General features: G+C 41.2%; 1 protein-coding gene across 2 annotated transcripts in view; it reads left to right on the forward strand.

The window, feature by feature from the left end:
- The window catches only part of snd1 (staphylococcal nuclease and tudor domain containing 1), a 171,731-nt gene that overhangs the window by 14,831 nt on the left and 142,088 nt on the right, over positions 1-14,812 (forward strand). For both annotated transcript variants that reach the window (XM_031758705.2, XM_031758697.2), the window contains exons 10-11: positions 2,916-3,020; positions 13,949-14,050. In XM_031758705.2, the coding sequence (XP_031614565.1) occupies positions 2,916-3,020; positions 13,949-14,050 (207 nt within the window). The remainder of the gene's footprint in view (positions 1-2,915; positions 3,021-13,948; positions 14,051-14,812) is intronic.

The raw sequence follows: 14,812 nt of genomic DNA on the forward strand, positions 1-14,812 counted from the left end.
GGGACTAAAGAATAGGAATGTAGGCCATGTCCCAATAGTACCCCCTTTCTCCCCCAGGTAACCACTGACTTACAAGGTGATAGACAAAGGGTGACGTACTGTAAAGCCCTTTGCCAAGCTCATCACCGGCTTGTCAGGAACACTGCTGGTGATGAGCTCATCCAAATCCATAAGAATCGCATATGTATAAGGTATCTGGATTCACTGCTCTCCAGCTGGGAGTTTTAGTAGATGCATAAAGATTTTCTGATCAGTGGTAGGAGTAAAAAGGCTTATGGGTGTGCTGTAAATGTAACAAGGCATAGGTGCGAAATACAGTGAGTGAGTGAGTATGGCTTAATCCTGTGTTTAAGACAGAAAGGTAACATGTGCACTGCTTTTAAACCAAGTCAGACAAACTGGGCTTAATGTCTGACAGCTTCTTAAAATAACAAAATGAAACAAAACGACACATTTGGAGAGAAAGGCTTGCAGGTTAAACTCTGGAGTTGAGCAGCAGTAAAGTAAAAAATAAAATTTTAAAGTTCTTCAGGCTAGAGTCCCTCTGAAGTGTTTTTGTTTAACAGCATTGTGCAAATTAAGTGCTTATCATACCCATATGATATGCTGGTGCCTATATGCAGCTTTGATGGCATTTAAATCTGTATGTTATGCCATGGCATGTGGATCGCATCAAATCCACTGGTGTCCACATGAAACGCGCTACATTGGTGTTGCTTTTGCGGAAGGCGATGTGACGCGAGTAATGACCAAGTCCTGGCTAAGTCCACACGTGGCCGTGTGGTTAAAACCAACTGAATAAATGTGAGAGTCAACAGCACTTTCCCCGATGGTAGCCAAGATTCACCTTGCACTACGACTGATCTTGACCACTGCAGATGTCATGTCATTATTAGGCAGAGGGTGGCAGTAGATCCCCACATTTCGAGTAGCAGAATAGACCAGTGAGTCATGCTGCCAGCCTGTTTGTCTCTTCTGCCTGCTCGCTCAACCCTCGTGGCAGCTAACTTTCCAAAGAGTTTTTGCTCTATTTTTCGATCTATTCTCCATCTTTTCCTCTGTCTCTGTTCCTGTGATATTTGCTGTGAGATTACACTCTATCTCCCTGGCTCGCTCCAGCTTTCTGTTCGTCTATCTTGGTGCGTGTTGATCTGTCCTCCTTCGCCTCGCTCCTCTCGCCTCCTCCAGCTGATAATTAGCCAGTAAATGCTGAGCCATTTTTATTCTGCTCCTGCCACGTTCTCTCTCTTGCACTTTATTTACTTGGGCAGGCCACAAAACGACCTTGTTACAGTGTGAATGCGTGTAGGCTGGTATGTGTGCGCGCGTCTATGTGCACGCACGCGTCCCCTCGCACTTACTCATTACACCTCTCCCCTTCTCCGTCTCTCTCCCTCCTGCTCCCTAAGTCTCTGTATCTCTCCCACTCAGCTCAGTGATTAGTGTATGATGTATTTTGGCTGCTTTTGCAGGCAGCCTATTTAGCATGTGGGCTGGTCTAATTTCTGTTCTCTGGTGGCAAAATGCAACGGCAGTCTGATTTGTTTTCATGGAATAATGAATCTCCCAATGAGCCTAATATACCTGGATTTGTGTCTGCAGTATCGACACAAAGTTTCAACTTTTTCTCAATTTTTGGTTGTTTTGTTTTTCTACCACAGCTGCAGCCACACAAACACCCACGCAGTCCAAATTGTGGTTGATACATCGCTCAGACCTGCATCTCTCATTTTGAGGACTTTTGTGCCCGGCCTACATATGAACTCCACTTTGAGTGATGATGAGGCCATTTAATGCATGTGTGGGTGGCTACATGTGTAGGGCGATTGATTTCTCAGTCTGTTGCAAGTGGCCTACTTAAAGGCTCTGGGTTTGGATGCCTTCTCCGTCTAAATCACATTATACCCTCAATCTGTCTTCCAAGTAAAGTGAGCACATTGGACGCCACATATATAGACTGTGCTGTGTTAGAAATATTTGCTTCACCCTTCATTTTTAATGACTTGACATGAGTACACATTTCTCTGAGATTCATAATTTATCATCTATGTCAGTAGATTTCAGATTTCCCTCTGAAGTTCTGAGTGCTTTTGTGATGTTCTGTCATTGGGAAGAAATGCTGTAGTTCTAAGCTATCACTTTTGAACATCCACACATACTTCTGAACTGTACTTCTCTAAATTCCCATTGGAACAGAGAGAAATAACATTTAAATGCCAGACATAAATTAGTCTGTGTGTTTAGTTACACTTCTAAAGGTCTCCAGAACAAAATGCTGCCAGCCAGTAGTCGAGTAGACAACTGTGTAATGCTCTGCCAGTCTATCTTAAACACGATGTTTGCGTTTTAAAGCTTTTTTCCCCCTCACACACTCTTGTCTCCCTCCTCTACCCTCCCTCCTTGCCTGCTGTCAATCCCCCAGATAGCAGAACGTCCTCGCCCTGTCCTCCAAACCTAGCTGGCCTACTGGGATGCCTTAGCTTGCTAACTTACTCATTCACTCAAGGATCGCTCTTTCTTACCTCACTCTTGTTGCCTCCTGCTCATGACAGCACACAGTGTGCTCTGTCACTCTCTTTCTGCCTTTGAACAGATCTCTTCCTCTCCATTTATCCTTTACCTGCTCCTTCACTTCCCATCTTTCTGTCAGTCCATCTGCTTACTCACTCAACAAAATGCAATGCCATTCTTTTTCTTACTCCAGCACCCCCACTGCCCTGCACGTGGGTTTGTAATTACCCCAAGGATTTAAGTTTTTGGACCCTTAAATTGATTTCTAATTGAGTTTCATGTTCTTATTTTTGTGCTGTATGCTCACCTAATCACATTCCCAAAGTTTATTTATTTATTTATTTATTTTTTGGGCTGTTTTTATTTTAACCGTTCCCGCTCCTCTGTTCTTCTGTTCCTTGTAGGTGATGCAGGTGGTCAACGCTGACGCCATGGTGGTCAAGCTCAACTCTGGCGAATACAAGACCATCCACCTGTCCAGCATTCGGCCCCCAAGGAATGAGGGAGAGGTACAAAAAAAGCTATCTGCTTTTAAATGTTTGCACAGCTTTGCCTGTAATAAGGGGCTACTTGAAATTGAAGGAGTGAGTGAATGTAGTTGGATGAGTGAGAGCTTTGTGGTCAGCCAGCATCTGGTGTCAAGGTATTTTCCACCTAAGCTTAGTTACTTAAACAAAAGCTGCACAATTATAAATATCTGTCCACCTCTCTGTGTTCTCGTGGCCTCTCTTCTTTCCTTGCACATCAGTCTAAATTCTTTCCAAAAGACTGTGGATTTAAGTCTGACCACTTGGTGGCGCCCCTGCAGTTGGGGCATAAGCAGATACAGTGAAACAGTAGTACACACCCAGTGGTTGCAGCACTGCAGAGAGTGAGGCAGATCGATTTTTTTTTTTTTTTTTCTTTTTCCCCTTCCACACTCACTTTCCTCAGAATCACTTCAAGACTGAAAACACACAAGTACATGCTTACACACATATACTTATTGACACCTGGGAAAAATACTAATTGATACAATATATGGTGTCCTTAAAAGACGAAACAAAACAAAGACTGCAATGACCCGGAGTCTGTTGTGCTCGATGTCTCTCATTCCTTACCTCCTGAGCACTCATCAGGGAAATTAGTGTTGGAGATGAAATCTTTTGCATTACTGTACAACAAAAACATGCATTGCTTATATTTCCAGATGTCAGTTGACTGACGTACATTTATTTTTGAGAAAGAACCAATCAAAGCAATTTTTTTTTTGACTGCGCTTACTTGTCACAGGTGTGTTGGTTCCTTGAATTATTTTCATTTTCTAAATATAGAGATACCTGAAACTATCCCTCCCGTTTATAAGATTTTAGTGTCGTAACAGCGGTGTGGCAGAGGTGCATATTTGAAATAAAACCCTTTTTCCACACCCAGGGATGTTTGACCATCGTGCTTTCAGTAAGCACACTGTTTCGTGTCATATCCTTTTATATAAGCTGGTATTACATTTTCCTCCTCTAAAGGTACGAGGCAAAAGGGGTGTGACGCTTTTGTCTAGGCAGCGGTTGTAAAAGTCAGCTTACAGACTATCTGCAATAACCCTTCTTTCGTTTTTCTTCTGTTTTGGTTGTTTTGGTTTTTATTGACTCCCTCTTTGTGCATTCTGTCTGTTTTATGGGGTGCGCTTTCCTGTCTTTTCCCTTTTTATTGTCTTCTAAGTTTGTTTTTTACTCTCTGTCCTCGTCCTATTCTCGCATCGCTCTCTCTCTCCCCTGGCATTGTTGGTGCCTCCCATCATTAAGACACTAGTACTTTGTGTCTTCCCTCCCTCCCGTCTTCCTTCTGCTCTCTTCTCCCTCTTCTCCACAGTCACTTTCTGCTGTCCTTTCCCTCCGGGTGTGCTCAGTGTGGTCAGATTGTTGACCTGTGCCGTCGCCCTTCGTGTGTATTTATTCTCCTTAGTTATCTGTGGTTGTAACAAGCTTGTGGGCAAAAGCTTCTCCATTTTGTCTCTCTCCTCTTCTCTCCTTTCCTGCATTACACGGCATTTGCTCCTAACTTTTCTCAGTGTCTCTCTTTACTCTTGTCTGTCGCTCTTTTTTTTTTTTTTTTTTTTTTTGCCTGCACCAGATGCTTCAACAGTATGTGTTTTGTGCTTCATTACACTGTCGTATGTTACAGGGAGCCTGGGAGCGTGAGCCCAGATGTGAATGTTTGTGTGCACTGTATTGGTGTTACATCGGCACAGTGCTGTATTGCTTTTATCGCACTTCATGCATGTTTAATTGTGTGGTCGTGTGTCAGATTATTGTGCAAATACCCATATTCATCAAAATTTGTTTGGTTTGGGTCTTGCCTCACTGAGCTACTGGAGTGAAATTTGTAGCAGGCTGGATAAAATTTGACTGAGTATAATGTACTAGCTCAGAGTACTTGTTATTACCCTTTACATCATTATTTCCTGTTGTTTATACAAGGATTATATAATAACATAATTATTCCACTTAAACTTAGAAGTATAAGTCTTCCTAATCTAAACAATAAAGAAAGAACTACCTAAAAATTCCCTTCCATGTTAAAAACATGGAGATTTTTTTTATTGAATCGTATATGTCACAGTTGTTTTGTCACACACGAAGCCCTCTATGTGGAACTGTCGGACCATTTTCTCAATTTGGATGTTGTTGCATGTTAAACTGCTACTATGTTTTAGTTTTAAATGAGGGATGTTGGTGGTGCTGCTGCTGGTGTCATTTGTTAGCTTGTTATTTCTGTCTGTGAGCTAAAGAGCTGCCTGCATGTCTCTAATGCTGTTGACTTAGCTTTGAATGTTGTCGCTATGGCAGCAATACGGAGTTTTGATAGGTTTGCAGAGACTTTGATGAGCCCTTTGACTTTAAGGTAGACTATAGCAAGTAAGAAAAAAAAAATGCCTGTGCATGCAATAGGGAATTTTATGTCCTGTCTCATTTGCAAACTGGCCCCTGTGTCTGACCACTAAATTAGGCAAGTAAGCTGTTATCTTAAGTGAGCAGGAGAACTTAATTTCATGCCCTGTCCACACACCTTTACAGACGCAGATGTAGCAGTTCCCCTTCAGTTATTAGAAGCCATTCTGGACATTGTAATTTTACATTCATTACTGTTGCTTGAATGATTTAGAAAGCCAAAAAAATATTGTTTGACACCTCAGAATACCGGTGCTCATCTGTATTCATCTCATAAAGAAGCTGACTGCAGCTTTCATAGCTAAAAGTTGCCAGGAGGATGGATCCACACTGAAAAAGCCTAATTCTGCCAACTTTTTACCTGTGGAGGTGATTCTTAGCTTCAGATTTGTAGAGGGAGAGGTCAGGGCAGGTATGCCTCAGTCAGGTGTGCGCACACTGACATCATGTTGGCTAACATCACCAGTGAACTGTCTTGTTGCTTACAGTGCAGCAGGCAGTCATAAAGACATTGCCACAGTTTGAGGTGCAGCTTCAAAACACACACACAAACAGACATGCTTGGTTAAGCTGCATTAGCCTATGTCAGGAAACATCTTGGAAATTGGCGTCAGAGTGTCTGCAAACTGATTATAATAAGAAGTGATATATATGGCTGTGTTAGCACTGCAGTCTGCAAGCTTCAAGGAAACAAACTCAGCAGTTACACCCATACATTGTAACTTAAATGTCACATTATTCATTACTATGTAATGTTGACATGATATTGTATCTAACCCGACGAGTAGGATATTTGCTTATAGGTTCTTGAGATTTATTACAGTCGTTCTCAAATCGTGACAATGGCCTATATTTACCTGGCAGAACAACTCATTGTGAGTGAACATGCTTTAAATTTAACTTGCTTTTCATTACTTTGATGTTGTTTTTCTTCGTAAGTACTTACCATGTCATCCCATATTACCAAACTAAAAATTTTTTGAAGAGATTTGCTATTAGATTCAAGTCACGCAGCGTGCTTGGCCCGGCCAGAGTTTGCACATTTTTCTTCCTTAGGAACTCTTGTGTGATTTTGGCAGTGTGCTTTGGATCGTTATTATGCTGGAATATTTCTCTTCAGCCAAGCTTCTGGAGACTGAGAGTCATCTCATCACCCAGTTTTCCACTATATCCACAGGCATTCATCCTGCCATTTTTAAATGTAAATTCCCTAGCACCTTTTGCACTTCTGCAGCCCCTTGTCATCACGATCCCATCTCCATGCTCTCCATGTTCAGATCAGACTATGATAAAAGTCATGCTCCCAATTGTTACCGGCTTCTTTTCATGTTCTTTAGTAAAATCTTATTTTACTGTTGATGTCGTCGAAAGACATTTGCACCTTCGAGTGCAAAGGATCTTTTGGAGCTAGATTGTGCAGGCATTTTTCTGCTGGTCATTTTAGGAGAGTGGTCACTACTCTCTATTTAGAGGTACTCACTCTTTTCCCACTGGTTGATAAGTGAGAATATTCAAAGGTTAGTATATAACCATGTCCATGCAGATGGCATGATGGGAAATTGTGTTTCACAGATACACTTTAGTTGCATTCACTTACTACTTTGCGACCTGTATTTTCACTGTAGTCATTCTGAAATGTTTCTTTTGATTTCTCATAAGACGAAATCTGCAACAACTTAGAAATAATACAGTTATTAAGAGGTGATACGGTTTGAATCATTTGGCATTTAAGTGATGTTGCACAGGGCTGTACTTGTTTTTGTCGTTCATACACTGTATGCGTGTTGTGTTCTGTAGAGGTCTGCAGGGATTGTGTCGTGCCAGTTGTCATTATTATCTTTGTCTGTCTGGATGTGTATGTGCCCTGTTGAACTTGGTATTCAGGAACAATGCCATTTATGTTTGTGTGTCAGGTTGTGTGTACTTTATTGGAGTATGGAGACCAGATGCGATGTACCAGTGCACTGATGAACTGTGACAGTTCCTGCCAAGTCCTTCTCCTCCTCCCATCTTCAGTGGTTCGCTTTAGTGTCCTAATGCCACATCTCCCCCTGTCCTCTCTGATGACTATGCTAATTGTGCTCAGACTGACAGATTAGTTGACCAATGGCGTCTGTTTGCAGCAAAAAATAGGATACAGAGTTCCTCACTTGTTTTTTTTTTTTTTGTTTGATTTTGGTTCCTCTCCTCCCCAGTGTGTTATTTTGAGCTTGGGAGCTGGAGTCAGCTTTTTCTTCTCTCTATTTTCCTCTCTCCTTTCTCTTTCCTTTTTTTTGGCTTTCTTTCTCCATTTCCTTTCATGTGCAGTAGGACAAACCTAGTGTAAACACGAGTGGGGAGATACGTCTATACCACAGAGTGACTCACTGTTACGCCCACTCACTCACACTCATTGTGTTTGGATGTGTTGGTGTGTTTCTGCTTTGATGATACGTGCATCAAGTCCCAAATGTTTGCGTATGCGTGTCTCTTTGTTCATTTTAATGTATCTGTGTGCTTAGGCAGTTTAAGTAGGGTTAAGGACGGTGTTGATGGAGCACAGAGAGCAGTCAACTCACTGTTCTTATACTGTATACAGCAGCATGATGAATATGGCTCTTACATACAGCTCTCCCTACTTGTCCAACCTTTCTGTAGTTCACCTCAGCCAGATTGTTCAAACCTGTGGTGAAGCCGCCATATTTACCAAAGTGCTAATCACTGTGGCTTGTTTCTCTAAAAATTCAGTACATGCAAAACGTGTGGGCAGAATATGACCTTTGAAGTACTTGGAAGTCACAGTCATAGTCAGAGTTATTTGACGTATTATTTTTGAACAATACTTACAAGGCAGAATGGTTTATCACTGATTGACATGACAATGACAAGCAGAACATCGAGGTCTTTAAAAAATGTTACAGTTGTTAAGCTAATTACCAATTGTAGCATAATGATTGTTCAATAAAAAAGACACTATTTCAAAGGAAGCTTGAGAATTCAATTAATTATTCAAAGTATATGTGGAGATGAGTCCTATATGGGAATGTTTATGTTGATTTTCATTGGTTTTCCAGAACTGCACTGGGGTATATATTCAGTATTTGTATAATGGAACATAATTTTTGAAAATTAGATACAGATTCTTTAAAAAAAGTCATGCTCGTTCAGATTTCGTAAAGAACTACAGAGATACAGCTGTATAATTACCAAATCTTTCAGCAGAAAGGCTCATTTGCTGTCGGCTGTGTTTTTGTGTTCAACACTTTATCTTCTCCCACTCGGCTCATTGTTTTGGTTTCCTCCCTCTCTCCCTCCTCCTGACTTCTGTCCTCATCCTCAAAATCTTGTGTCAAGCAGTGTGTGCGCTCGGAGCGTGCCTAAAAGCCTAGCAAGAAATGCTTTGACCTCAAGATTGGTAGCATGATGACAAGGGAGGAGGGTCACCCCACCCGTGATTCACTTATGCGCCACTGGGTGGGTGAGGCACACTGGGAACTGCTAGTACCCCTGCTCTCTTTTATTATTTATTTAATTATTTATTTATTTTGCTTTTCCTACTTTTTAGATGTCTGTACTTTAAAAGTAGAGGCTTAGCTTCCTTTTGTTTCTGTGTGAGCACAAGAGGGGGCGATATAGAAAAAGCTACATTAGAAGATTATCTGAAAGATGTAGGTTACAGTACTGATTTGCACCTTTTGAACAGGACTTGTTTAGATAAAAGTCATTTATAAGCTTTCTGGGGCTTTCTCTTTGAGATAGGTGCAGTGTTATCTGGCGCTAAACTTTTAGAAGTTGAATGACTTTGGCTTTATTGACTTAAAAAAAAAAAGGAAAAAAGACATGGAGAGCTCCAGCTAATCAGTCTGTCCATCACTCTGTCCGTCTGCAGAGCTAGTTTGACCGTCTGCTTCAGAAGCTTAATTTTTTTTTTTTTTTTTTTTTTTTTACAAAAGCACATTAAGTCGAAGTGTAGCTCTCTTATTCAGGCAGCAAGTGTGATGATTTAAGTTGCAGTTTGTGTTTGACATTCTTATTAATAGCAGAACAATCTGAACATGGGCTGAAACCTGTCCCAGCTGTCCCAGTATATTTACCCGTGTGGTAGCAGCTAATCATGAGTTGAGAGGCTGTTTGTTTTGGTGGCGCTGCGGGTAATTTCATTGTGAAATACAGGTTTGTTTGTTGTGTCTGTTGTGGAATCAATTCAAGTCGGTTTAGCAATGACTTATTCATATCCTGCATGAATTTTGGATTGTACGCTATAACGAGCAATAATTTTTCTTTCTCTCTCTTTTTTTTTTGTAGTGCTATCTCTCCAACCCAGCCTACCTCAGCAGTTTATTGTTTATGCATGCATATTTTAGTAATGTTAATGGGCATACAATATTAAATGCTGACTGTTTGTCTAAGCCTCCCTGTGCAGTGCTTAATAAAAAAAACAGCGCCCGTCTTGTCTGGGACACACATGCAAACCCCCAAAAAAACTAAGCCCCAGAGATCATGGACAAAAGATTTTTAAAACGGTGATCTCAAAACAAACGAAATAATCCCTCCCACATAAGATAAGATAAGATGACCTTTATTAGTCCCACAGGTGGGAAATTTGTTAAGAGAACCCGTAAACAAAATTGAAGTGCTGTCAAGAGACTGCCAAACCAACAGGCGGCGATATAACCTAAACCCTAAAGCCATGTTGGCCAATCAGAAGCCTGTCAACATGTCAACGCTGCAGAGTTTCTGATTATCTTAACCCCGGAAGGAGTTATCCAAAAGGTCTGTTTTCAGTGACCTAAAATTGTTTTGGCGTGTGGAAGAAAGGCCAAAATGCATAGGAGGGGAAAAAGAGAAACAATGGTGTTATAAAAACACACACAAAACCCAGAAAAAAAACAAGTGTTCATGAAGAAAGGACCCCAAGCCCAATACTGTACACTTCCCCCAACACCAAAGCCAAGCATCACAAAGTGTGACATGCTCCTGAGTCATGATTTCACCCCAGAAGCTGCAGATGCTCCCAGCACGAGCATCCACACATTTGCAGCCCAGACTCTGCAGCCCTGTGACACTGTACAAGTCAGCCAGAGCCATGCCTCTGCAATCGTCAGACACGATTCCTGAGCTGTAGCGGGTAATTTAGAATGAAGGGAATTTACCCCAAATAGAACAAAACTCCCCCCGAGGACACTGAGAGCAAACTGTTCTTAGTGGGTTATGGCTGAGACAAAGCAGTGACACTCTCCTCTCTCTGCAACCTTCCTGCAGCTGCATAATAGCGGTTTATGGTAGAGTCTGACCGGTGGTGGACTTTTGAGGCCAATACAGTATTTATGGGGAATAAAAACAGTACTGTGTAGATGCCACCACTGTCTACATATTGCACTTTCAATATATGGGATATTGAAAATACATTTTGTGAACTTTTATTAAAGCAACTTTACCCACTAAGGCAGTGCTTCACTCACACCTCTTTCTTTTCAGTTGCATGGACAGCTGAATGTGCTGTGTTATAAACATTGGTGTAGTAGCTGCTCGATGGGAAAACTATGAGATCACACATTTTCCAAATTAATCTGAGAATGACAGCTGGGATGGGCTCCGGCCCAGTTGGATAAGTGGAAGAAAGATGGATGGATATACTTACTACTTAATTACTTATTTAAGCATTGTCTTGTGTAAATAAGTGCATAAATGATTAAATAAATGTTTTTGTATTTGAGTTGTATTTATGAAGACATTTGTATCTCTGGTCAATATTAAATAATAATATTATACTGTTTGGGTTTGGGTGATGTCAGTTTCTCCACTCCAAAGTTGAAGACTTGGACTCATCAAGGCAAATAGCTTTATGTTATGCTTGTTTGGCAGGGAGAGACATTTATTTTGAAAATCTTTGAATTGCGCTAAAATTGTCCACAAATTTGTTAGGCCTTGTTGTGCAGCATAGCACAAGTTAGACTGCAGTAATGTTGGACTGCACTGAGAATACTGGGCAGTTGTTGCAGTCATTAGGCATTAGCGCTTCCTTGTCTCACTAAAACTCTGGCTGTTTTTGTTTGAAACATGGCTTTCCCCTTCAATTTCTTGCTTAGCATGGTGGTGACAAGAATACTATCAGCCGAGGTGAGTTTTAAGACAAGGTTAAAGTTGTCCAGTGGCTAATGCCGGACATGGGCATTGGTTTGGAGAATGATTGCCTGTGTGTTCTTCCCTACTGCCTATGTGTGGGTTTTTTTAGTTGTAACATTTCCTCTGATTGTCTCATCTTCTTGTTTTCCGACTCTTTCACCTTTCCGCATTCCACTCAGTCTAGCTCTGTTCCCCGTAGACGTTCTAAAAGATGCAGGAGAAGTACCTTTTGTCCTCTTGGTCTACTTCTTCAGTCCTTGTGCCTAATTGGCATAGAGTGCTGACATTTACACTCTTGGCCCTCAGTGACATGGCTACCTTTACACCATGAAACAGCTTATTAGTTAGAAATGAGTCTTCCTCCTTTCTCACTCTTCTCAAGCCCATTCTTTGCTTTTCTCCATTGAAGTTATCTTGTTGTTTTGTATCTGTCTCTATCAGAATCCTAATCCCAGTGTAAGCACCAGAGTCCATTATCTTGGAACTGTCTTAATGTTGAGTTAATGTGGCGTGATATGACATTAAGGAAAATATGCTCCAAATGATTTATTTCACCCCAACAACGTCAGTCATTCTCATCCCCAGAAGTTGGATGGCTGTGTCTGCAGCTCAGGCACTAAATGCAGGAGGCTTGGCTGGCAATGGTCCTAAGAGGCCCCATTATCCCAGTGCAACTGACTTGGTAGGGATGAAATTCCCGGGCGATATACCCCGACTGACACAAAATGGAAGACATTGGCTCCTGTCTGAGTGGTAAAGGGATTTCCACTTGGAATATTTGAGATTAGCCCTGAAGTCTGATCCTGCACAGACTCCACTAGTGAAAGCAGAAGGGAAGGAAGCAACAAATATTGAAAGGTCGTTACAATTCCATTATGGTTAAAGAAAGGCTATTTGAAGGTAGATTAGGTTATTCCCATTCTTGTGCCACGGCAGTTCAATGTATTTCTTTTGTGGACGTTTTAATTTTTTTTTCTTTTCACCAGTAAAGTTTGCCCCACCCCCTAACAAGACTAGTTTTAAACACCGTAATGCCTTAGTGCCATAGGCACGTACGCATGCTCATACATCCGTTGCTCCCCATGTGTCTCATTCCACATCCATCTGCCCAGCTGTGTGCCACACCTGGCAGCTCGGAACAACTGGAGAGTCATTAAAAATGAATGAACCCCATTGAAGACAGAAGGAAATGAGGAATTAATCCAAGCCTGTGTGCTCATTTGAAGGAGACTCAGTTCTGTTTGTATGACAGATAATGATGGCGCTCATAGAAGAGCGTGGGAGGGGCAGGGGTGGCGAGCATACTGGTATTGTCATTCATAGCCTCCTTTCTCTTGTTAGTGTCTGTCGTACTTTCCCACTGCATCATTGTCATTTTGTGCATTCTGTTTTTTTCCCTCTTCTTTTTCTCATACCCTCGCAAAAACTACACCTGTCACTCTGCGTTTGTGCGTCTGTTTCTATTACACATGTGCATTTATTCACTCTGGGAGCAACACAAAACCTCAGCCTCCTTTGAAAATGCAAATGGGTTCTATTTGTGGCCGGCTGCTGTCACAGAGTGGGTGATCGTGTTGAGGGAAGTTTTTGTCTGCAGCTGTGTGTGTAAGTGTGTTTGCAAGAATCGGGCTCTCCTGGTCAAAATATCTTTGTGTGAATGCGCAAATGATTAAAAGACCACCTTATTGGAATACTTTGTTATCTGAGTCTAAGTCATCCAAGCATTCTTATACAGACAATTCCTGCTTTATGTCCATAAAAAAGCATGTGGTCATTGTTTGGAGAATCAGTATTTCTAAAGTGTTGACATTTTGTATTACCTGACCCTTCACAAACACAACAAGCCACAGTTAAGATCTGAAATTACGTCCTTTTTTCATTTTATATTAATAAACAAAAACAAACATTCTAAACATTCATGTACCTTTAAAAAAAAAAAAAGTAGGAATAATGTTTTACTTTTAACAGTTAACAGGTGAAAGACTGTATATATGAAAATGTTCCAGCTCACCTCTGAACATGTGTTTCTCTTTGCCTTGGCCCTTTCGTGCCTTTTTTACTGTGATAACGCTACATTTTATTATTTCTTTGTGTAGTGTGTCAGCACTGAAAGTAACAGATGCTTTTGTCAAGAGGAAGATGTGCAACACTCTAAATATTTCCGTTAGTTCCGGGGACTGTAATGGAAAGTGAAAAAGGGACAAATAAGTTGACCTTGTGGAAAAAATGTTTTCTTCATGTCTGTATGCTTGAGATCAGAGTTGGTGCATGTTCTTTTATGAGAGGTTGTAGAAAGTGCAATATGAATAACTTTCTCCTTCCCCATCCTTCTTTCTCTTTTCATTTTCTCCTCTCCTCCCCGCATCCTGATCCTGACCTCCTTCATCACTTATCAATCTCTTCAGGAGAAGAACAAGGACAAAGACAAACGCTTCCGTCCCCTCTATGACATTCCCTACATGTTTGAGGCCCGGGAGTTCCTGAGGAAGAAGCTCATTGGTAAAAAGGTAAGAACCACTGAGAGTCACACAAACACACCTGCATTCACCAGTTTTGCCCTGTGTGTGTGTGTGTGACAGTGTGTGAATCAAAATGAATACCTCTTATCAGCTTTAAGAAATTAAACAATAGTTGTAATGTAGCTGCTCCAACACCCTTTCCCTCCCAATGGTATCCAAATACATTTCAAGTTAGATAACTATTTCTCTCCATCTCTTAGTGTGAATACAAAGTACTCCTGGTAGATGCCCTAGGGCTTGGTGTTGGCCCAATGCTCCATTTAAACAAGCAATGTTGATTTCCCCCTCTTGTGTCTATTGATCCACCGGGTCTGTACACCCTGGGGGAGGGAGCTAGGGCTGCTATGATTTACACACATCTGACCCAGCAGAAACCAGCAGTGAACTGAAGAGCACTCCAGAGAACGCACCATAGCTTGAGCATTTTATCTAGCTTTTTAAAGTGAAATTGAGCTGATAAATTAAAGTTGGTTTTGTGAATCTTTACCAAAACTACATTTTTATCCATCTCATACACACAGGTTAGTTTTTGGAGAAGGGTCCCCTAAGTAAAACCGTGTAATTAGATCTATGAAGCGTAATATACCTGCTCAAGACTCCACACAACACCCAAAACCTTCCAGTGAATGAAGAGGTTTATTTAGAAGTACCTATCAAGAAAGAAAGAAAGCGTATTAAATGGAGATATTGCCAGCCTCAGAACTGACAAACAAATGAACGCTTGAGGTTCAAATGGCACACGGGCACATT

The sequence above is a fragment of the Oreochromis aureus genome, linkage group 17 (genome assembly GCF_013358895.1).
Source record: "Oreochromis aureus strain Israel breed Guangdong linkage group 17, ZZ_aureus, whole genome shotgun sequence".
Lineage (NCBI taxonomy): Eukaryota > Metazoa > Chordata > Actinopteri > Cichliformes > Cichlidae > Oreochromis > Oreochromis aureus.